This window comes from Meles meles, chromosome 11, assembly GCF_922984935.1.
Source record: "Meles meles chromosome 11, mMelMel3.1 paternal haplotype, whole genome shotgun sequence".
Classification (NCBI taxonomy): domain Eukaryota; kingdom Metazoa; phylum Chordata; class Mammalia; order Carnivora; family Mustelidae; genus Meles; species Meles meles.
Window position 1 is genome coordinate 22,603,000 of NC_060076.1, and position 25,859 is coordinate 22,628,858.

At 38.1% G+C, this 25,859-nt stretch overlaps 1 protein-coding gene across 1 annotated transcript in view; it reads left to right on the top strand.

Moving 5' to 3' along the window:
* SVEP1 (sushi, von Willebrand factor type A, EGF and pentraxin domain containing 1) overlaps positions 1-25,859 on the top strand; it is a 184,789-nt gene that overhangs the window by 54,050 nt on the left and 104,880 nt on the right. The window contains exons 4-8 of the mRNA XM_046022808.1: positions 1,497-1,655; positions 2,771-2,950; positions 10,285-10,464; positions 17,615-17,812; positions 19,974-20,092. Coding sequence (XP_045878764.1) covers positions 1,497-1,655; positions 2,771-2,950; positions 10,285-10,464; positions 17,615-17,812; positions 19,974-20,092 — 836 coding nt within the window. The remainder of the gene's footprint in view (positions 1-1,496; positions 1,656-2,770; positions 2,951-10,284; positions 10,465-17,614; positions 17,813-19,973; positions 20,093-25,859) is intronic.

Genomic DNA, 25,859 nt, shown 5'->3' on the forward strand with positions numbered 1-25,859 from the left:
TGGAATCATGACTTGAGCTGAAGGTAGATGCTTAACCGACTGAGCCACCCACACGCCCCAGTTTATGCTGGGTTTTTTTTGTTTTTTTTCATTCTTTCTGCTATTTCTTTTATTTTCCCAGTGTTTTTCTATCTTCGTTCTTTGGGATTTTTTCCTCTTCCACTGATTTGGAGGTTACACATTCTTTTTCTATTCACAGTTATTTGTGTGTGTGTGTGTGTGTTTTTTTAATGTACAAATGTGACCCTCAGTTTTTCTTTCATTTTTATCATATTGATGTATATAAACAGAAATGAGAACTCTCCCTTGTTCTCTTCCCATTCATCCCCCAATTTCTTTATATTGTGCAAAGTTTATTTTCTTCTTTTGATCACGTCTTTCTTTTTAAGAAGGAAACTTACTTGATTTTTTTTCATTTTTGCAATTTTAGCAAGATGTGTAGCAATATACTGTATGTCCTCCTAGTTTCTTAATCTCAAGCAGTTTATTAAAAACCATTTCTTCCCATACTTGAGTTTTTAATTTTGATTTCTTTTCAGTCAGTGAAATGCATTTTTGTTTCCAGGAGCCATGCATATCCTTCAATGGCTTTCTTTCTTTCTTTTTAAGATTTTATTTATTTATTTGACAGAGAGAGACACAGCAAGAGAGGGAACACAAGCAGGGGGAGTGAGAGAGAGAAGCAGGCTGAGTGGGAGCCCTATGCAGGCCTCAATCCCAAGACCCTAGGATCATGCCCTGAGCCAAAGGCAGACGCTTAACAACTGAGCCACCCAGGCACCCCTTCAATGGCTTTCTCTTCCTCGTATTCACCAATAGCTTGCCCAGATATAGAATTTGGGGTTCGTAATAATTTTTCCACATGGCTATATATCTTACTTCCATTCTTCCTCCTGCCATTTGTTTTTGCACAGGAGAAATAAAATATTAATTTGATTTTCACATTTATAAATATTTTGGTTTTCTTTCCTAGATGATTCCTTTTCCTTTATCCTGGGTGTCAATCACTTTTTATTAATTTTGCCTAACCTTGATGATTTTTTTTTTTTTTTTGCCAAATCTTCAAGTAAGGAATATATTCTTGTGTTACTATCACAACTAGCGCTTTTCCTAGGTCTACTCAGTTCTGTTTTTCTGGAATTTTATGGCTTCTTTTTACTGTCTCAAAAGACAAGTTTAATTTTGTTGTTACAATTTGTATTTTCATCTCCATCTGTGTGTTTACCTTAATCATTTTCTCCTACAGCTGCTGACTTCTGTTCAAAGGAGACCACACTGTCTTGCATCTTCTGAGGATCTGCGCAAATATTTACTGAACTTTTGCTAGAAATGCTCAATAATATGAATAATTCGATGATAATTAAGTATTTAATACTGTGATGCTTTGATTTTATGTTCTCTTTCTGCTTAAGTATTTTTCCTGCCTACTTAGTCTCAAAAATGCTGTTAACTATCAATTCATGTATCATTAATTCATATAAAATGGACTTCCCCAGCTTGCCCATCTGGGACATACAAACCAGAAGGTTCTCCAGGAGGAATCGGCACTTGCCTTCCATGTCCTGATGAAAATCATACTTCTCCACCTGGAAGTACATCTCTGGAAGACTGTGTCTGCAAGGAGGGATATCGGGCATCTGGCCAGACCTGTGAAGGTAAGTCTCCCACATCTGGCAGATAGGAAATATAAAAGCTGATCTCGTTGAGAGGAATGACGCTGATGTTTCCATCTAATTCATTTTAAGTGATCTTTAATATTCCTTTCTCTAATCTTACTTAGGAGAAGTTCTCTGTTTTATGAAGTAGCATTTCCTATCATTGCACACATCTATAATCTTGCTCCAGAGAAACTGGATCCAAGACCCTAGGAGTGATAGAACCATAAAACCAGAAAGATTTAGTACTTGAAAAAGATCTCATATGAACTTAAAAGCCACAAATCTAACAACAATTTGGTAACAAATGAGCTGGTTTTGGCTCTGGTGATATTTAAATCCATTTAAAGAGAATATTTTTATGATATGGTATCTTGATAGTATTCATATCAAAAGTTAAATTGATTTAATTAACCTGTAACATGTACAAGAGGCTGTGGAATCTGTAGCAGATGTACTTTGTTGGACTTATTCCTTGTTTCATGCCACCTTAATTATGGGGGGTTGGGGGATAGGAGAAGAATAAATGAAACAAGATGGGATTGGGAGGGAGACAAACCATAAGTGACTCTTAATCTCACAAAACAAACTGGGGGTTGCTGGGGGGAGGTGGGGTTGGGAAAGGAGGAGGGGGGTTATGGACATTGGGGAGGGTATGTGCTATGGTGAGTGCTGTGAAGTGTGTAAATCTGGCGATTCACAGACCTGTACGCCTGGGGATAAAAATGCATTATATGTTTATTAAAAAATAAGAAATAAATAAAAAAAATTTTAAAAAAAGCAAAAAAAATTAAGAAGGAAAATAAATAATGACATATGAATATCAAGAACTAGAAAATCTCATATCCACATAGATATCAAAATAAAACATTTTAAAGCTTAAAAAAGACTCTTTAGTCTGTTTAAAAGGTTTAATTGGAAGTAAATACACACCTAATAGGAGTGAGATGTAAGGGTTCTTCTTCCAAATATGCACTTAGAAATTGAAATGCAGTAAATAAAAATGATGTGGGTAATTTCACTGTGTGTCTAAAATGTCCTCTTAAACAAACAAAGAAAAGGAGACTGCTTCAAAGGCTTATTTTGCTTTTTTATTTTCTTTCTGTAAATGTTAGTTGTCCACTGCCCTGCCCTGAGGCCTCCTGAAAACGGTTACTTTATCCAGAACACTTGTAACAACCACTTCAATGCAGCCTGTGGGGTCCGATGTCACCCCGGATTTGACCTCGTGGGAAGCAGCATCCTCTTGTGTCTACCCAGTGGTTTGTGGTCCGGTTCAGAGAGCTCCTGCAGAGGTATGCAAACTGCCGGTTCACATTGTTTATTGATTGCCTTGCTTGATTTCCTTGACTTAAATTTTAATGGACCAGTGAAGTTCTTTGTTTCTTTTAATTTCATAGACCACAGACCACAGAAAGAAAAGATTATAGGACATCTGAAATCAGAACTACCAAGTTCAATTGACCACATCATCATAAACTATCCCCTTTATGTTTCTTTTATGAACAAGCAAAGAGCAAAGTAAGGCCCTTCCTGGGAAGGAAATGTACAGGTTATCCAAACCTCAGATTTTAAGCAGCCAAGGCAGGGTGCCAAGGAGAGTTTTGGAATGCTTGGAATGGGGGCTTTGATGACTAATGTCATTGGAGGACTGGGAACCACACCACGGTCCCGCAACAGGATTGGTGAGCTGAATTGTATGTCTCCAGCCATTGCTCGGATTAGACAGTGTGCTATAGAAAGTGGGAATTTGCTAAAATGAGATCCCAAAGAGCCTAGTCAGCCCAGTGGAAACAGGGATGTATGGTACCTCAAGTAGAACCTAAGGCTCTCACATCGAAAAAAGAGAAAAAACAGATGGAATGGTGCCTTAGTTTACCTTCACTCTTGCCATCTCCAAGATCTCTTTTCCTACTTCTTAGAACTATTGCACACTCACAACTTCCTAAGGTTTCTTTCTTTCTTTTTTTTTAGTGAGTCCAGTTTTTTTTTTGTTGTTTTTTTTTTTTAAGATTTATTTATTTGAGAGAGAGTGAGAGAGCGCAAGTCGGGGGAGAGGCAGAGGGAAACAATTTCAAGCAGACTCCCCACTGAGTGCAGAGCCCAATGCTGGGCTCGATCTCATGACCTGAGGTCATGACCTGAGCTGATACCAAGAGTTAGACACCCAACTGACTGAGCCACCCAGGTTTCACAAGTAGGGTTGGGAGAGAGAGGTATCTAAGAAAAGAGGGGAGTAAGCCGAAAGACTTGAGAATCCCTTCCCATCAAGCTTCTGAATACAGTATTTATCCCCTGCCTAGAGTTGCCAGATGAAACACAGGACACCCAGTGAGATGCAGGTTTTAGATACACAACGATTTTTAGTATAAGTCCCATATAAGGTGTGGGACTTACTTATACTAAAAATGAAGTGTTGATTTTCTAAAACTCAAATTTACCTGGATCTCCTTAATGTTTGTTTGTCTTGCTAAAATATGGCCATCTCACCCCACCACGTCCCTCAGGCATCTTTTGATACTACACTTTGGGATTTGATTTATCCAGGATCCCACATCACATAGCTCCCTGGAGTATGGTGAGGAGTTTCCTCTTGGCTCTTGTACTCATAAGGGAAGGTGACCCACTCAGGCTCTGAGGTCATTTGTGAGCCCAGGAGCCCACCACTGTGGTGATCAGTTGCCGACATTGAACCCATCCATTCATGTGAATCTGCTTAACTTAGGTCCCAACCCATATCCTTCTCTGTATCTACAAAAAAAGAAGAAATCAGCAAAATTATACAAGGGGGCCTGAAAGAAAAGGGGAACAAATGGAATACAGTGCTAAATAAGGCCAGGATGCCAAGAAATGGGAGAAATCTGAAGACAAAAGGATTTCTGAGGAGAAAAAAGGTTACAAACACAATGACTGGACATAAAGCCAAATTAATAAGTCAGAAAACCAACTCAAGAAACTTCTAAAAGTAGAGCAGAATTTCAAAGATTAAAAAAAATGTGAAGGAATAAAGTGAATGAGAATAATCCCAGGCAATAGACTCTTCTCAGATTAGGAATCCAGAGAGAAAAATGGAGTGAAGGAGGGTATATCCCCAAGCTGAAATCTTGAAAATACACACAACTAACATCTTTGATAGTCAGCTTAACATCACTTAATGAGTACTACAAAAAGAATTATTGAAAACAGATCCATGTCTGGAGGTAATCTTAGTGAAATATCTGTATGCCCTGGAAGAATGGAAAATTGTCTCCGTTTCACAGTTAGAAATAAATAACTGCCTACAAAGGAAAGAGGATCAGACTTGAGCCTTTTATTAGCCATTGTAGATATGAGAAGATGTGAGTTATGTTGCCAGGATTCTGAGAGAAAAGAATCAGACCCTAGATTTCCAAACTCAGACAAGCTACTGTTCATGTGGGAAGGCCAAGGAAAGACATTTTCAGTCCTGCCGTTTCTAATGGTAAAAATCCAAATGCCATTACCAAAAAAGTGAATCATAGAAAGCCACTTAGATATATTCCTATAGATATGTCATATCTCTACCCCTTCTTCCACATACTTCATGGCAGAGGGTGGAAAGTATTACATTTTAACTCTCCACTTACTGGCCTTCCAAAGAAGAGTGAGAGAAGCAAGTAGACAACCCCTTTAGGATAACGTCCGACCCCTGCCTCTTTATCTTCCACAGTCCATACCCTGAGCCTCAGATCCCACACTAAAGCCATAAGAAATGGCCATGTCCTCTCAGGAAGCCATCCTTTGACAGGTTCTTCCCACAGCTCTGAGTGTCTGATAGGCCTGCCTTTGCTCTTGGTCCCTACATACAAATCCTCTGCTGTCATCAAACTTCTCGGCCTGGGTGGGATGACCTCTGACTTTGGTATGCATGTCCACCAATCCGTTCTCCCCTGATTAGAGGCCTTGTGCTGTGTGTGTGTTGGGGTCAGTCAGGGAAGCTTGGTCACCCTGAATGTCTTGGGATAAGGGTTTTATTTTAGGAATCAGACCTTACACAATTTTGGATGAACTGGCAAACTGAAGATCTAGAAGAGAAATCGGAGCATCAGAGGTGTTACTACCAACTCAGCCTGTGAGGCCAAGCCGAATATATTAGGAGGTCTAAGAGAAGCTTTGCTTGTGTGTAAGCACACCCCGTGGCTCCACAGCCAAGAACCTGGCAGTGACCTTGGAGCCTTCTTAGGTCAACACAGTTAGCAGTTGGAAGTTGGAATGGAGGCGAGCAAAGACAAGCTGGAACCCATGGGACTTGTCTACATTTGTCCATCACTGAGTCTGGCTGCAGTGACCACTGCTTCCCTTACTGCTTTCTAAAATCCAGGACAGGTTCATCTTTTGACTCACCCTAACCTGGCATACAGTAAGGGGATTCTGACAGCCTATTCCCAGCTTAACCAACGTTTTATAATACAACCAACACACTTAACTTTTATTAATCAACTGGTCTATCACCATTGCTCGACCGTTAGCTTTTTATGAGCACAGAATGTATCTTTTCCTCTCAATTCTTGGTTATACCTCTAGTGAATGATCAAGAATTTGAATTTGGAAAATACACATATTGACACACGCAATAATAGATATGTCGGTGGTCTGCCTGTGTCGCTTTCCATTATGCATTTTCATTTTTAAAAACATTCCTGTTCTTATTTATGCAATTTCAGTTGATATTCCAATATAAATAAAATAATTTTAATCAAAAGAGAGATGAAATGGGATCATGACTCTAACTAAAATCCGTTCGTTTCATCCCCAAAGCTGCTGCCTAAATTACCAGCATACAGAGCTGTCCCAAATGAAGATACTTAATCCCTTCCTCTAGCTCATCTTTAGTGAATTTAGTTACTTGAGGTATTGTTCTTTGAAATATATTCTGCATTTCTTTAATTCTAAAACATTTTCCCCCCACATTTTAACATCTCTAAAAGCTAAGATGCACCTTAAAATCAGTGGCATTAAGTCTTTTCACAGATATTATTTTTCTTAATTAGTGGCACATAAAATAATGGTGTGCCTCATAACTGGAGCCTCTGGGATTCAGTGAAATATGGCAGCTGCATGGGGATTCACTTACGTCTCAGGGTGGGTAACAGGGAGAAAACAATATTTTAAGATCTAATTTAAATCTAATTGTAGGAACAGAACCATTTTAGTTATGTTATCTTTTTCTTGAAAATCTTTCCGAAACTGAAACAGAAATGAAAGATCAGTGTAACATATAAAGACTTTTATAAATTTCATGTTGCATTGTTAATGTCTTATAGTATTGAATAATAATAGGCTTGAGTCTTATTCCTCCTTTGTATTCATCATAGAGCATTTATACTCTTTTTAAAATTTTATCTGAATTATACTTATTTCTAAACTTGTAAGGATTTTTTATGGTTTCCTAGTGATGACTCACTAAACCACAACATCATAGAAAATTAAATTTTGTGGTAGGATTTTTCCTGAGAAAATGCTCCAAACAACAATGAGAATACCACATTTAACATCAGATTTATTTTATTTTCAGTATAGATACTATTGCAATTTGGAGATTGGCAGGAACTGCTTACCTGGGGGAAAAAATCCAATTAGCCTTTAAAATGAGAACCAGAGCAGTTCTCACATTGTCTACCTCTTACTAGACTGTTTTCTTGGAAGAGTAAATTGTTATTTTCTAAAAAGACCAAACAAATATTTAAGGATTGCTTTAACATGGATGTACATCAAGAAACATTTATTGCGAATTTTTCAGCTTGTTGAAATAAAAAAGAAATTTTAACTGAAACTAATAAATAAGCATGTTTCTATTAAAAACATTCTTGGTTGAAAAGGAATATAAGATGTTTAAGCACTAAGTAGGAATTCTTGCATATGCTTTGTTTCCCAGAGGAGCAATGAAAGTTTATTAAAACCAGCATTTGAGAAACAATATAATTTGTATGTGCATGAAACGCCAACTCTAATTTACTGTCAGTACTCTCGAGAGATGTTGCAAATTCATTTCATCTTGAGTTGGAAAGCCGGAGTGATTTTGGCAGCTTATTACATCTTAAAGTAGTTGTTTAATATGGTTTTCCGGATCCTATATATTTTGATCATATGAATTTATCTGTTCACCTTTTTAATCCACCTGGCACTTGGCATTCTGCCACATATGGTGGACACACTCAAAAAAGTGAAAATGTGGAAGGTAAATCACTTCTATGAACCTGATACACTCAACAATGATTCTACTTACATAGTGGACACATTCAATAAAAATCAAGATGTGAAAGGCAAAATACGTCTACTTATCTGTCATCAGTAGTTGACTTTGGTCCAAGTCATCCCAGGGATTGAAAGGCTAAGGCTTGTGGTTTAATCTTTGATTGGAGTCTTGAATTTTCTCTAAGAATAATCAATCCTAAATATGTATATTTAATGCACCCAATATTTATGCTGTGCTGACTAATATCATTTGAATGGGTTCCTTCAGAATAGATCCTGCCAGACAGTGACTTAAGCAGAATATGCACTGAACAATTTTCCTAACTTCCTTTCCTTATTATAAAGTTAAGCTTTCATCATAAATATATGCTTGATATAAAAAATTCACAAATACAGAAATGTGGAAGAAAAAAAATATATCGTACCCAGAGTCCCCCCAAATTCTTGAGTCCCAAATTATTTTGTTCAAAAATATCTAGAAATTGCCATGTTTTCTTCTGGCCTTTAGTGTTACATAGATGTTATTGTTGATAATAGAACTTTGCTCTTTTGCAGAGGTTATTTGTGTGTGTGTGTGTTGTGTGTGTGTGTGTGTGTGTTTGCTATGCCCGATGCTTGTAGGATTAAATCTGTAAGCAGATGAGTATATGTGAACATCCTTTCACATATCCAACAGGAATGTACTCTCTTTTCCTCTCCATATCTCTGTTTATGACAGGGATGTACATACCATCTGACTGAAAGAGTAAATCTCCATGGGGCTCTGCAGCCGCACCCCCCCCTTCTTCCCTATTCCCCTGTTCCTCCTTTACCTTCCCCTCCCTGTTTTTCAGCTTCCCCTCCCTTCTCTGCACTGTCCTTCCCACTACTCCTTTCCCTTTTCTCCACTCCCCTCCTTCTCTTCTACCTACCTTCCCCTTGCTTCTCTTCCCTTTCTTCTCCTCTTTTCTTATTCTCCCACTTCCTTTCTCCTTTACTCTTTCCGTCCTTCCTCCGATTGGAAATTCTGATCTAGTGAGTTTAAATCTAGTGAGTTTAAACTAGAACTGGAGGAGAAGAGGTGTAGAAAGATAATTTTCTCTACAACATGTAATAGATTGGAGATCCCAGGAGGGTGTAGAAATTGATGGAGTTAAGTCCTTGAGGAGTGACCCAAGAAGATAGGAGGTTGTTGTCAGAGAGTGGGATGCTTAGGCTGATGATAGCAAGACCTAGGGCATAAGACAATGGAAGGGAGGCTGAGGTAGGGTGAAGGATATGTTTATTGGAAGAGAGGAAGTAACGGATACAACTCCTGGATACCGGAATGATCTTCTGCATAGAATATATGAAATCACCAATGTGTGTGTATATGTGTGTGTGAGAGAAAGAAAGAGACAGAGAGAAACAGAGAAAGAAAGAGAATAAATCTTAAAAGAATAAGAAGCGGCCCAGAGGTCAGCAGGGAATTGGGGGGAAAGAAAAGGTGTTGAGAATATAATATGACACTTTGTGGGAACTGAAGTGTTTTAGAAAGAAAAGAGGAAGGGAGAGGCAAAAATCTGGGAAGTCACAAAGACCAAAGAGGGCACTCCTCTCCTGTAGGCCTTGGTATAGAGACAGTGAGATTTTGATTAGGATAAGAAGGTGAAAGAAAAGTTGGCAAGTGAAGGTTAGGATATGAGAGGATTTATTGAAGACTGATCATGTATTCCAGAGGTCAGGTGCAAGAGTGTGTGAATTAGATTTGGATTAGAACTACATGGGGATGACCCTGGTAGATGAGGGATAACTTTGGAGCCTTGGGCATCCTAAGAGAGTGTCAGAAACAGGAATATAGGATTGTCATAGTGTTAATTGAGATAGACCCTAAGACACATTATGGGATTTGGGTGGGCTGGGCAGTGAGGATGATCTTGCTGGGAGAGCTTAGAGCACAGATGCCTCTTGGGGACCCGCAGAGGCAGACAGTCCGAGTGTCCTCTTGGACCTTCTGTGATGTAGTATGGAAGGTAAGGAGTTAGAATTAGCAGTACTAGGATAATTCATGTTTCTCTAGACACCCTGGGGCACTTCTACTGATGGGGATGAGGCTGACCGAGGCACAGGGGGCATTTCCAGGATCAAGGGTCTAGTAAATACGCCTGGCTGCTCTCTCATGGTGGTTTTGAAGCTGACAGATAAAGGAATCGTATCCCCAGTGGTACCAGCTCACTTCTCAGACCAGGGACATGTGATCCTAGACCACAAGCTCTACCTCTGAGCAGGGTTGGAGCACATACAAATCACATGAGCCGACAGAAGGGAGAGATCTTTCCCTAGGAAATTAGCCAAGGAAAAATGAACGGATACTGGGCACAGGAAATTGGCATTATTAAACTTACAATTTTTGTGTTTACTTAGTAAAATGTGACCTAGTTATTTTCATTTGATATAGTACGAACGTGCCCTCATCTCCGCCAGCCCAAACATGGCCGCATCAGCTGTTCCACTGGGGAAATGTCCTACAGGACAGTGTGTTTGGTTACCTGCGATGAAGGGTACACACTAGAAGGAAGTGCTAAGCTTACGTGCCAAGCGAACGCCCAGTGGGATGGCCTAGAACCCCGGTGTGTGGGTAAGTCCTTGAAGGCATGGTGCCTCTGGTGATTTATTCTCTGGCTCTAGGATTTTCCTCTTTTCTATGGAAACCTGGAACTAAAATTGATTCCTAGTGAATATAATAGCTACACCTCCATATATACAGGTGCACAGAGACACAGGTACATAAACGAATACACCATTTTATTCCTCTCCACTGGTAAAAAGACTTCTACACCAGATTCCCATTTTCCAAGTCACTGAAGTTTACAGCTTCAAATAGTGATTTTTTTTTTAAACTGGGGCCAATTTGGATGGATTTTATAAGCAGCAAATGCTGTGTGATCCCATGCTTTGCTAAATTCCAGTTACTTTCACCTTGTTGATGAAAGGACAAGATTATGAACCAGTGAATCTTGACATAGACCATAATATTCTATTTCATCGGAAGATTTTTTTGTCTTGTCCTTCATGAAGAGTTGTGACATCTCACTACTGAAATTGGGTCCAGAACGAATAAATTCAGGAGCTTTTCCAGTTTGCTGCTCCTTATACGCTGTACATCCAAATAACAATGGTGATAACAATGATGATGATGAGAGGGTAACTGCCATTTAGTGAATCCTTATTGTATGTCAAATACAGGATACCTAGGACTGTGGCAGGTGTATAATTAAGTTGATGTAGAAGTATTGGAGTTCAGAGCCGACAGCCAAGAATTCTTATGATGTCTTCAGTCCTGCAAGGTGGTTTTATTAAAGCACGGGGATAACACCCATGGGCAGAAAGAGCTGCACTGGGGTCGTGAGGGGTGACTGATCAGTACTTTGAATTTGGGAGGGGGTTAGGGAAAGCACAAGTCTCCCAGGTATTTTGGAAACAATGTTTCTAGGAATCTGATGGGACTAGCTATTGTTAGGGAAGGTGATTTATTACTGCTTAGTGAAAACTCAGTCATGGGACCCTTCAGATGTGTAGCAGTGGGCCATATGCTTGCAGGATGATTACTAACATATATCTTGGGGGGTAGAGATAAAGGGATTTTACAAAGGAATTTAAAAAAATATTTTATTTATTATTTATTTATTTATTTTTAAAGAATTAATTTATTTATTTATTTATTTGACAGACAGTGATCACAAGGAGGCAGAGAGGCAGGCAGAAAGAGAGGGGAAGCATGCTCCCTGCTGAGCAGAGATCCCAACGTGGGACTCGATCCCAGGACCCTGAGATCATGACCTGAGCTGAAGGCAGAGGCTTAACCCACTGAGCCACCCAGGCGCCCTTATTTATTTATTTGACAGACAGAGATCACAAATAGGCAGAGAAGCAGGCAGAGAGAGAGAGGAGGAAGCAGGTTCCCTACTGAGCAGAGAGCCCGATGCGGGGCTTGATCCCAGGACCCTGAGATCATGACCTGAGCGGAAGACAGAGGCTTTAACCCACTGAGCCACCCAGGAGCCCCACCAAAGGAATTTTTATATATTAAAGTAGACTCACAGGATCCTGGGATTCAGGCTAAGAATGCCTTTTGCCCTTATCAGAGTATCAATGTCAAGGCAGCTGAGTTCCTAAAGGAATGTTAACACTCACAACACTGCCCCTTTCAAGGACTTGTCAGTGGGATGTAGGCAGTTGGGAAATTTAATTTTTCCTTCTGCCTTTGTTTCCCAAATCAAAGTAACCAACTTCTTAAAAAAGGAAAAAGAAGATCTATATGTAGGAAATAAATGGAGATATGCCAAGACCTGAGATGGGAACTAGATATTATAAATATGTCAGTTCCTTCCAAATTAATTTGCAGGTTTGTTCTAGTATTATCTGGTATTTGATCCATGGTTGATAACAGAGGAGGGTATCACCAGGAAGGCCGTTGAGCTTCCAGGGCCTGGGGGCATTCATTTAACAGTCCAAGAATTGATCCTCACTGTGCAAACCCAGAAAAACTGTTATCATACTGGGAAGAGATTAATCTCTCCTGGATAGGAGAATGAAATTTACTATGAAACAAAAATTCAGTTCATTAGCAATGACATACCCAATGGTACCGATACTGTAAGACTTAGGCCAACAAACATGGTATTTCCCTGTAGGTGAATCTACAAGAACACCCAAATCAAGGGCGCACTTAGTTTGCATAAGACCAAAGCAAAGGGAATTCACTTCTTCAGATATTCTACAGAATTAAAGGAGGGTGATGGATCTATCAGCATGAAAAAGGTGGCTTTTACAATGGGACAGTAAATCTCAATAAACCTCTTTGGTTGGGATGGTGTCTCCTAGGCTAGATTTTCTATGTAAATACAAATTTTACTCCTGAGAGTCACCTCTTTCCCTGGTTCCATGACTGTCCATCTCCTCTGCTGAGGGACTCAGTCTTTCACTAACAATAGTAGTACCTCTAGTAAGGTGTTCCTGTTTTCAGTTCTTCTTAAGATTGTTGTGCACACCTCTGTAATGATTTAAAACATATGCACATCGCACTGGGTGTAGTAAAAATACAATAAATACTGTTATGCTGAAAAGAAATTTTAAAAATAAATAAGTACATAAATAAATAAAAAATAAAACATATGCACATCTCGGTGGATTTATGTCACTATCAAAGGAAATTGCGTCTCTCTTTACATTTTATTGGGGAACAACTTACTGTTGCCTCCAAATTCTGACAACCACCATAATTACTGTGAAAATTCTGATTTTAAAAAATTGGTAGAAATGAATAGAATGTGTATTGAAGAATAGACAGGTACAAAAGAGAAAAATTTTGAACATGAAGTAAAATGAGAGAGAACTTATTCTCACCACCATAAGACAGATTGTGAACCCACAGGACTTAAAAAATAGGACATGATTTGTACAAGGAGGCACAGAACAATGGAGCTACACATGACTAAATATGGTGCAGAAATGAACGTTTATTTATAGAAGAATATAACACTCAGTAAAGGAAATTCCAGAAATCAGTGGGGAAAAAGCTTATGTAAAAATTAATTTTGACTCCACTACATACATACAAAAAAATCACTAAATGAAGTTAATTAATTAAATCAGGCAAATAAGGGAGTGGAATATAAGAAAAGATGCAGATTTTTATGCAGGAGAACTTTCTGAGAATAAAAAGACAATCTGAGTTTTTAAGGGAGAAGAACTTCCTAAGAATAAAAGAAAAGAAGAGGATACATAAAGATTTAAATTTCTGTACTTAAGGTGAATTCTTTACATTATTAAAAGGCAACCAGCAAAAAGGAAAGGTTATTTGAAACACATGTAACAGCGTCAATGTTATTAATAATTGTTCTTAGCATTTTCTAAAGTATGGAACCAGCCAAAAACACCAAAGCATATAGACTTCAATAGAAAGAGAGATAAATGAAATGAATTCAATGGACAAATGAGAAGTTAAGCAATGCAATTTTTAAAAAGATAAAAAAATGAAATTAAGAAATTCCTAACACCAGTTACGAGACATGGGCTAAATTATACACTGACGTAATTTTGTACTTATAAATCCTTTCATTATTAAACAGAGAGAATGAAACTAAACATTAAATTCAAAAAGTTAGGAAAAGAATGACTGCAATGGAATTTGAAAGAAATACACACTAATAATTAAGGAAAATGAACTATGAAGGGAGATGGGCTGCCATAGAATGGGTAAGAGGGAAATCTTTGAATGAAGAGATTTTTGTTTTTAATTTTTTTAAAGATTTTATTTAGAGAGCACACATGCAGGAGGCAGGAGTAGAGGAAGGGGGAGAGAGAATCTCAGGCTTCATGCTGATCTGGAGCCTGATGTGGGGCTTGATCTCACAACCCTATGATCATGACCTGAGCCAGAACCAGGAGTTGGAGCTGACAGGGCCAGCCAGGCACCCCTACCATAATAGATTTTTAAAATATAAATAAGAAAAATTCAAAAACAGAATTATTCTAAGAAGCTATAACAAAGTGTATAGAGGCCTTCGATTTTTCAAAGATTAATAAAACACTATACATAAATTTGTTCACATAAATTAAAAATCTGTGATATGTATGATTTTCTATGAAAATAAAAGTTTTTAAACGAGTCAAGAAAAAAGTAGGAATGGAAGTGTATAATTTACTTACAAAAAATAGAAAATGTTATCTGAGCATTAATTACTCCAGAAATGACTGAGGGATCAATGAAACTCTTTTTAACTTTTCAGAAACATTAACTCTGTACCATATAACTTGGCCCAAATAATGGAAAGCTAAATCATTTATATTATCAAACTACAAGTTGCCAACGTGATAGCTATTACCAAAAAACAGATAATAAACTATGACAGCAAATATACCACCAAGAGAATGGCCTGTCAAAATAGCAGTTTAACCTAGATATGCAGAAGGGCTTAAAATTAAATATAATCAATCAGCATAATAAGTTGTTTCATTTTAATAAATAGGAAAAATTCACATGTTTACTTAGCAGAAGATAAAAATGCCATTTATCATCATTTAAAACACATTTTCAATAAAATTCTGAGAAGCTCATATTGATAAGTGACATAATAAAAAAGATGTCCTTAGTAAACCTGCAACCACTTATGGAAACAATATTTAAGGCAGTCTTATTAAATCTAGGAGGAGAAAAGCATGCCCAGAATCATCCATATTGTGTAGTATTGTTCTCAAAGCTGGAGCACTTGTAATCAATCATAAGATTAGAGCTTTGGGGATTTAAAATCATCATCTTTGATAGATTACATGTCTAAACCGAAATGGAATGAATCTAAGAGAGCTGAGAGTTCCCGGATGTTGCAAGAATACCAAATAAAGTACTTTTCCATATACAATGATAAATAGAGTATATAGTGAAAAATCACATTCAGAAAACCTATGGAAAATATAAAATATGTAACAATAACCTCAAACAGCAGTGTCTGGAAATGGTGTTATACAAATTACAGAATGTTAGAGAAAACACCCTAATATTTTTATAAAATTTTGTCAAAATGTAAGTACTCTCTAGATATATCTATAGGTAAAGTACAATCTCATTTAATACCTTAAAAGAGATTTTCTTTTTTTTTGCTCCTCTTTTCAAAATAGGTAGTGATTCTAGAGCTTATCTGAGAGAATATGTACACGAAAATCACAAAACAAGATCAAAGGGGAAGAGAATAAAGGATAGTAAAGAGAAAGTAGCTCTATGAGGTTTTAAAATATATACTAACGGGGCGCCTGAGTGGCTCAGTGGGTTAAGGCCTCTGCCTTCAGCTGGGGTCATGATCCCAGGGTCCTGGGATCAAGCCCTGCATCAGGCTCTCTGCTCCGCGGGGAGCCTGCTTCCTCCTCTTTCCCTGCCTGCCTCTCTGCCTAGTTGTGATTTCTCTCTGTCAAATAAATAAAATATTAAATAAAATAAAATAAAATAAAATATATACTAAAACTACAAAAGTGAAGAATTTGCCAGTACTGCCGTATAGATATAGACAACTGAATAGGTCCCAAAGCTTATGAGTCTCATGTATTACTGGGGAAGCATTACAGGTCAGTTGAGAAGAAAAGATTTATTCAATTTGTAATATGGAAAAATTGGCTAGCTCCTTGGGAAAAACAAATAAAATGAAATTCTTGTGTGTCTTTAATTCACACCAGACACCGAAATCAATTCTTCGTAGATTTTAAAATATAAATTAAAAAATAAAACCATTAAAAATTAGAAGAGAGTATAGTTAAAATATGTGAATGTTAACCAATTTCAGAACTTAAGTATAAAAGAGGTAGAAATAAAATCAGTGGATTAGACTATATAAAAATTAAAGAATATTTATCCAAAATAACATAAACAATTAAAAAGAGCATATTAACAGGGAAAAAAATCTTCAACGGCTATCACAGCTAAAATGATAATTTTCTTAATTTACAAAGAACCATCCCACATGGTCATTACATTTGAACCACAAATTTGGCTCTGATTTTCCTCTTTATTGCAGCACAACAGAAAGTCTGGGCAATCGTTTGGCACATATTGTGCAAAAATAAAGAAACAACCAATTTTTCAGGAAAAATTTCTTTTGCCGGGGCAGGAGTTTGAAAGAAATTTCAGGGGGGAAGCGTGGTGGTGAAGTGTTTTGGAGCACACAGAGTCTGCCACATACCTACAAGGTGACCTCAAGGATGTTGACTGTGGGTAACTTTCCCATACTTGTGCCTCAACACTCTTGTTTATAAGTGGGAATGATAACGGTACCCTCAGGGCGTAGGATTGAGTGAGTCAATACATGTAAAGCACTTGGAATAATGCCTGGCATAGTACATACCGAATAAATGTTAGCAGTTATTACATCGGAAATACAGACTAAAGATGCTAGGAGCGCTGCCAATAGAATCAGTACAAAACAAATAAATGTGCACATGGGCAGGGACACACACACACACTTACACACACACACATCCCACAGTAAGTCTTAGTCTTGATTTTCTATTCTACTTGCATTCTGCCTCCTTCATCTGTTCTAAAGATAACATAAATGGTCAGGGCCCCAGAATGACACAGTGACTGGAGGGAGGGAATGAAAACTTTTCTTATAATGTGCTCAGTTAAAGATGGAACCAAAAGAACTCATAAAATGGAGACAGGTTGCTGGTTAATCCATGAAAGAGGGACTCTAATTTACTATTTTAGTTTATTTTTAAAGATTTTATCTATTTATTTGAGAGAGAGAATGAGACAGAGAGAGACAGAGAGAGAGAGAGCATGCATGAGGAGGGAGAGGGGCAGAGGGAGAGGGAGAAGCAGTCTTCCTGCTGAGCAGGGAGCTGGATGTTGCACTTGACCTCAGGACCCTGGGATCATGACCTGAGCCGAAGGCAGACACTTAACTGACTGAGCCACCCAGGCGCCCTAATTTACTGTTTTATACTTTAGAGCCATAAATGTTCTACAGATTGAAAGAAGGTGCTCCTAGCCAGTGATAATTAAATTAAATTAAATTAATTAAAATGCCACTTAGAAGTTTTTCAGTGTATTGTTACACTGACAAAATAACATGAGATAACCAAAGATATACAGTTTAGCATTATTTATAATGTATCATGTGTTCAGTGCCATAAACAGATACCATTTAATGACTTATGTCATTTCCTAGGCAGCATAATTTTATTTTTCTTGAAATTGGTGAGAATGCAAATAACATTCTTTCATTTCTTTACAACAGAACGCCACTGCCCCACCTTTCAGAAGCCCAGAGGGGTCATCCTCTCCCCCCACAGCTGTGGCAAGCAGCCCACCAGACCTGGGACGGTCTGTCAACTCAGTTGCCGCCGAGGATTTGTTTTATCAGGCGTCAAAGAAGAAGTGAGATGCACCACCTCTGGGAAGTGGAGTGCCAAAGTTCAGACAGCTGTGTGTAAAGGTAGGCCCCCTATGTTGGTCAGGTTGAAAATGAGATTCCTATACAATGACACGTTGATACAGGGTGGGCCTGTCCCTCTTTGCAGCTTTTGCTGCATATCCAAGATAAAGTGGTAAGTGTTATCCTAATACACTCTATGGAGATTTCTGTTTCAAAATTATGGATTTACAAAATCCAATTCTAATACGCCAGGCAATGACAGAAGAAGTAGAATATAAGGATAATGTTAAAGCTGGAAATCAGGTAAGTTTTCCATCAGGAGATGAAAATCTCTGAGGAATTTCTGGCCCATGTAAAGCCCATGGGACTGAGTCAGTTTAAAAAGAAGCAAGTTATCAGTGCTTTGTTTTTGTTTTTTTTTAAGAGTGGGGGAGAGGGAAAATCCTCAACTCGATCCTACAACCCTGAGATCATGACCCAAACCAAAACCAAGAGTCAGACATTTAATCAACTGAGGCTCCCAGGCGCCCCATTCCCCTTGAAAACCTGCATCCCATAACTTTCACAGGAGGACATTGCCATTTTACTTGCAGCCAGAACAGACTGCTATGAAAAGGGGGGTGTCGAGAACAAAAGAGTTTTCAGAAGTAAAAACATCAAAAATATCTCTAAGAGAAGGATAAATAAAATGGTGCAGATGTCCTTGAAACAGTATTAGTGATTTGAAGAACCAAACTGAGAGTTCCCTCAGAATGGAGAAATAGTAAACAAAGAACTTGAATATCCCAAATGATCAAATCAAAAAGATGGAAGTTAAGAGATACCAAGGATAGGAAAAAGCCCCAATGTCCATTTAATAAAGAGTTCCAGAAGGAGAGAGGGAAGTGGTTGGAGGAGAAGAACTCTTTTACTAGTAGAAGGAAGTTTCTCTGAGCTAAACTTGAAACGCGAGATCAGTCATAGCCACTGACCATTAGACAGGCATATTTTCATGACTGGCAAAATTTCCGAGGTCCAGAGTTTAACAAGAAAATCTTAACTCAGTTTCCAGAGAAAAAAGAGAAATTGCACAAAAGAAACAAGAGGGAGACTTATATGATACTTCTCATTTACAACTCTAAATGCCAGAAGGAAATACAGTCATGTCCAAAGAATACAGAAAGAAAATAGAAACTTAAAGTTCCAAATCCAGTTAAACTATTATTCAAGTGTGAATGAAAACTCAACTACTTTTTTAGATTTTCAGAGTCAGTATGGTAACTCATATTTGTGGGGGAAAAGTGTCCAGATGTCAACCCCTCCAATAAAAATAAAATATAAATTGTATAAAGTTTTCAAAAAACAAGATATGAGACACAGATTATATCAACTAGGATATATCCAGCTGCAAGTTATCATAGACCTAATTTAACATAACTTAAAATAAAGAACTTTTATGTTATATATAAGAACTTAGCTCTACAGTGACTGATGTGGATATGTTTAACGTTACCACCTCTGTCTAACTCAGTATCTGTGTTACAGAGTTTCATGTTGCAGAAAATATCATTGGCTTCCATTTGTTGTTCTGACAGTGCATTTTAGCACTGCCAATTAATTCTACTTGACAGTCTTGTTTTCAAGTGTCGTTCCTTCCAGCCACAGTTAACATTATTTTTTTTTCTGTTTCTTCATTCCATTCAAAAATATTTACCAAGCTTCCAGTCTACTATTTAACACAATGGGACAAGAGCTATCCTAGTCTTCAACAAATGTGAATTCTGCTGGAGGGAGAAAATTCAATTTCAAAATGGCATGTTGAGTTTTATGGTCAGGAAGGACGGAGGGCTATGGGAGACTGCGGAGGGAGCGTTTCCTGAGGAGCTCGACTCTAAGCTGAGAAAGGACAAGGAGTTATCTAGATAAAGAAGGGCGAGGGCATTGACTCAGGCACAAAGGCACAGGTGCAAGAAAGACCAGGGAACTGGCATGGGAATGAGAGTATCCAGCCTAGAGAGTGAGTTCCGGTCGGGGACCATAAGAGATGAAGCTAAGAGGTCAACAGGTACCAGGTCAGGAAGGGCCTCATAGGCCACGCTGAAGGCCGTTGCATATTCCAAACTAATCTGGAACTGGGATGTAAACAATGAGTCACAGAGTATTCACATATTTTTACCTCTTTCTTAAATGACTTAGAATTACCCAGCAATCAATTCACTGATTTGTGCATTTTCTGAGTCAGATGTGGAGGCTCCTCAAATCAGCTGTCCTAAGGATATAGAGGCCAAGACTCAGGAGCAACAAGATTCTGCTAATATCACCTGGCAAATCCCAACAAGTAAAGACAACTCTGGGGAAGAGGTAAGGTTTGTGTGAACATTTGCATCCCTTTTTTTTTTTTTAAATTTCTATTTATTTCTTATTTTTTATAAACATATAATGTATTTTTATCCCCAGGGGTACAGGTCTGTGAGTCGCCAGGTTTACACACTTCACAGCACTCACCATAGCACATACCCTCCCCAATGTCCATAACCCCCCTCCCCCTCTCCCACTTCCCCTCCCCCCAGCAACCGTCAGTTTGTTTTCTGAGATTAAGAGTCACTTATGGTTTGTCTCCCTCCCAATCCCATCTTGTTTCATTTATTCTTCTTCTATCCCCCTAACCCCCCATGTTGCATCTCCATGTCCTCAGATCAGGGAGATCATATGATAGTTGTTTTTCTCCGATTGACTTATTTCACTAAGCATGATACTCTCTAGTTCCATCCACGTCGTCGCAAATGGCAAGATTTCATTTCTTTTGATGGCTGCATAGTATTCCATTGCATATATATACCACCTCTTCTTTATCCATTCATCTGTTGATGGACATCTAGGTTCTTTCCATAGTTTGGCTATTGTAGAAATTGATGCTATAAACATTCAGGTGCACGTGCCCCTTCGGATCACTACGTTTGTATCTTTAGGGTAAATACCCAGTAGTGCAATTGCTGGGTCATAGGGTAGTTCTATTTTCAACATTTTGAGGAACCTCCATGCTGTTTTCCAGAGTGGCTGCACCAGCTTGCATTCCCACCAACAGTGTAGGAGGGTTCCCCTTTCTCCGCATCCTCGCCAGCATCTGTCATTTCCTGACTTGTTAATTTTAGCCATTCTGACTGGTGTGAGGTGGTATCTCATTGTGGTTTTGATTTGTATTTCCCTGATGCCGAGTGATGTGGAGCACTTTTTCATGTGTCTGTTGGCCATCTGGATGTCTTCTTTGCAGAAATGTCTGTTCATGTCCTCTGCCCATTTCTTGATTGGATTGTTTGTTCTTTGGGTGTTGAGTTTGCTAAGTTCCTTATAGATTTTGGACACTAGCCCTTTATCTGATATGTAGTTTGCAAATATCTTCTCCCATTCTGTCAGTTGTCTTTTGATTTTGTTAACTGTTTCCTTTGCTGTGCAAAAGCTTTTGATCTTGATAAAATCCCAATAGTTCATTTTTGCCCTTGCTTCCCTTGCCCTTGGCGATGTTCCTAGGAAGATGTTGCGGTGGCTGAGGTCGAAAAGGTTGCTGCCTGTGTTCTCCTCAAGGATTTTGATGGATTCCTTTCTCACATTGAGGTCCTTCATCCATTTTGAGTCTATTTTTGTGTGTGGTGTAAGGAAGTGGGCCAATTTCATTTTTCTGCATGTGGCTGTCCAATTTTCCCAGCACCATTTATTGAAGAGGCTGTCTTTTTTCCATTGGACATTCTTTCCTGCTTTGTCGAAGATGAGTTGACCATAGAGTTGAGGGTCTATTTCTGGGCTCTCTGTTCTGTTCCATTGATCTGTGTGTCTGTTTTTGTGCCAGTACCATGCTGTCTTGATGATGACAGCTTTGTAATAGAGCTTGAAGTCAGGAATTGTGATGCCACCAACTTTAGCTTTCTTTTTCAATATTCCTTTGGCTATTCGAGGTCTTTTCTGGTTCCATATAAATTTTATGATTATTTGTTCCATTTCTTTGAAAAAAATGGATGGTATTTGATAGGGATCATTTGCATCCTTTTTGAATAGATTTTAAATGCACTGCAAATATGTGAGATATCGAAGATTTACTACTACACTAATGACCATTCTCCCTATACTGTACTCATAAATATTAATGCCTCATTGTTTGGAAGAATGATGGGCCTTGAGTTTTTAACTAGAAATCTCAGATAAGAATCTCTAAAATGGAAACTTCATACTCCATGGATTTGTTGTATTATGTATCCATTAAGATTATCTGACAAGAATTCTTTGCCCCTTACCTAGGCTCTGCTGAACTTTTAGGAAAAAAAATATGTGGAAACAATATTAATTCCTATTTACGAATGTATCTTTTAAAATATGAGCCCTAAATGATTGTATATTGGCCAAGGTGAAGGAGAGATCAGTTTTTAATTCAGCTTTCTCTAACACAGTATTTTATTCAGAATACAATATTTCAGTATTGTATATAGCTTGAGATATTTATCCATCAGATGTTAAAAAAGGAATTCATTTTAGAGAATCGATTCCATTTACTATAGCACCAAGAACCATAAAATACCTGGGAATAAACCTAACCAAAGAGGTAAAGGACCTGTACTCGAGGAACTACAGAACACTCATGAAAGAAATTGAAGAAGACACAAAAAGATGGAAGACTGTTCCATGCTCTTGGATTGAAGAATAAACATTGTTAAAATGTCTATACTGCCTAGAGCAATCTATACTTTTAATGCCATTCCGATCAAAATTCCACCGATATTTTTCAAAGAGCTGGAGCAAATAATCCTAAAATTTGTATGGAATCAGAAGAGACCCCGAATTGCTAAGGAAATGTTGAAAAACAAAAACAAAACTGGCGGCATCACGTTACCCGATTTCAAGCTTTACTACAAAGCTGTGATCACCAAGACAGCGTGGTACTGGCATAAAAACAGACACATAGACCAGTGGAATAGAGTGGAGAGCCCAGATATGGACCCTCAACTCTATGGTCAAATAATCTTCGACAAAACAGGAAAAAATATTCAATGGAAAAAAGACAGTCTCTTCAATAAATGGTTCTGGGAAAACTGGACAGCGATATGTAGAAGAATGAAACTCGACCATTCTCTTACACCGTACACAAAGATAAACTCGAAATGGATAAAAGACCTCAACGTGAGACAGGAATCCATCAGAATCCTAGAGGAGAACATAGGCAGTAACCTCTTCGATATCAGCCACAGCAACTTCTTTCAAGATAAGTCTCCAAAGGCCAAGGAAACAAAAGCGAAAATGAACTTTTGGGACTTCATCAAGATCAAAAGCTTCTGCACAGCAAAGGAAACAGTCAACAAAACAAAAAGACAACCCACGGAATGGGAGAAGATATTTGCAAATGACAGTACAGACAAAAGGTTGATATCCAGGATCTATAAAGAACTTCTCAAACTCAACACACACAAAACAGATAATCATATCAAAAAATGGGCAGAAGATATGAACAGACACTTCTCCAACGAAGACATACAAATGGCTATCAGACACATGAAAAAATGTTCATCATCACTAGCCATCAGGGAGATTCAAATTAAAACCACATTGAGATACCACCTGACACCAGTTAGAATGGCCAAAATTAGCAAGACAGGAAACAACGTGTGTTGGAGAGGATGTGGAGAAAGGGGAACCCTCTTACACTGTTGGTGGGAATGCAAGTTAGTGCAGCCACTTTGGAGAACAGTGTGGAGATTCCTGAAGAAATTAAGAATAGAGCTTCCCTATGACCTTGCAATTGCACTGCTGGATATTTACCCCAAAGATACAGATGTAGTGAAAAGAAGGGCCATCTGTACCCCAATGTTTATTGCAGCAATGGCCATGGTCGCCAAACTGTGGAAAGAACCAAGATGCCCTTCAACGGATGAATGGATAAGGAAGATGTGGTACATATACACAATGGAGTATTATGCCTCCATCAGAAAGGATGAATACCCAACTTTTGTAGCAACATGGACGGGACTGGAAGAGATTATGCTGAGCGAAATAAGTCAAGCAGAGAGAGTCAAGTATCATATGGTCTCACTTATTTGTGGAGCATAACAAAGAACATGGAGGACATGGGGAGATGGAGAGGAGAGGGAGTTGAGGGAAACTGGAAGGGGAGATGAACCATGAGAGACTATGGACTCTGAAAAACAACCAGAGGGTTTTGAAGGGGCGTGGGGGTGGGAGGTTGAGGAACCAGGTGGTGGGTAATAGGGAGGGCACGTACTGCGTGGAGCACTGGGTGTGATGCCAAAACAATGAACACTGTTATGCTGTAAATAAACAAACAAAAAAAAAGGAATTCATTTAGGACTTAACACTGTTAGTATTCACATACACAAAGATGCTTTTATGGTATATTGTTTTCACAACTGTGTGTAAACATGTATAATTTGTGCCAGCCAGGCTATATTGGGGTGAGAGGAGGTCACAGCACACACACAAACACTGTTGTAATCATTGTGCTGAATATGCTTAGAATCAAGGTAACTTAAAAAAAAAATGATTGTAGTCACTGTGCTGCACATTACATTCCCAGGATTTTTTTATTTTATAAATGGAAGTTTGTACCTTGTGACCCCCTTTACCCCACTTCATACCCCCTCCCCGATCCCATCCCCTCCTCTGACAGCCGCCACCTGTTCTCTGTATCTAGGGGAGTGATTTTTTGTTTTCTTAGATTCTGTGTTAAATGAGATCATATGATATTTTTCTTTAGGTAACTAAAGAGAAGGTAACTTTTAAATCTGAATTTTAAATGTGCACATGTCCAGGTGATGGTTATTAAGGAGGGCACTGGGTTGTGATGAGCACTGGGTATTATGAACCACTGATGAATCGTTGAACACTGCATCACAAAATAATGATGTACACCATGCTGGCTAACTGAACATAATTTCAAAAATAAATAAAAGCGCAAATGTGACTTCTAGGACTAAATGTACTAGAGGTGATGTCCATCATGTGTGGTTTCTACTTTCCATTAAGAGGCCCGTGAAAACACGCATTATTGTTGCCTTCATCATGATCATCAACAAGCACTAAGAGGAATACAGTGGCATATTTCAGGGTCTAATGAGATTCACACTAGATGTTCCCCCGTGTGTTGAAATATTTTTAAAAGTACAATAGAAAAAACAAACACATTTGACTACAAAAGTATTTTTAAATTTTTATTTTTAAAAATACCCAAATTGAAAGATAAATAGCAAATTTGAGAAAAATGCTTCACACTTGTCAAAGGTTAGAATATTCATTACCTAACACATTAATATGAATACATTTCTATCATATAATTTTCAAACGGCCTAAGAAAGCAAATGTATAATTCAAAAAGGAAAGAATATATCTATATCTTGCAAACATATGAGAATGTAGTCTTAGTCAGAGGCATTAAGAAATCGTGAACTAGGGGCGCCTGGGTGGCTCAGTGGGTTAAAGCCTCTGCCTTCGGCTCAGGTCATGATCCCAGGGTCCTGGGATCAAGCCCCACATCAGGCTCTCTGCTCCGCAGGGAGCCTGCTTCCTCCTCTCTCTCTGCTTGCCTCTCTGCCTAGTTGTGATTTCTCTGTCAAATAAATAAAATATTAAAAAAAAAAAAAGAAATTGTGAACTAAAACATTGACCTGGTGTCATATTTTTGAGTTAACCAAGAAGTAATGGTATTTAATACAGGGCAGAGAACTTAGAGTGGGAACTTTAACAGTGACACTATCAGATACTGACAAATGGGAATGCAAATTATTACCATGTTTTGGGAAAGAAATTTTGTATTATCTATCAATAAAATGTTAGTGACTTTGAGGCTAGTAATTATGTCCTAGAAATGTGTTATAGAGACATAATTAAAATTTAGAATTACATGTACAAAACTGTTTATCTCAGTTTATTATAGGAAAATTTGGAATCAGTTTTAATGTCCTTCAATAGATTTTTTTAAAATTAGCATATACATATTCTATAGAAAATTTTGGAGACATTTAAGAGTCTTCTTAAGTTCTAAAGACTATGTAACAGCATAAAGAATGTTTTAAGATATTATATTTAAAAAAAAGCAAGGAATAACATTTCATACATATGCCAGCTATATAAA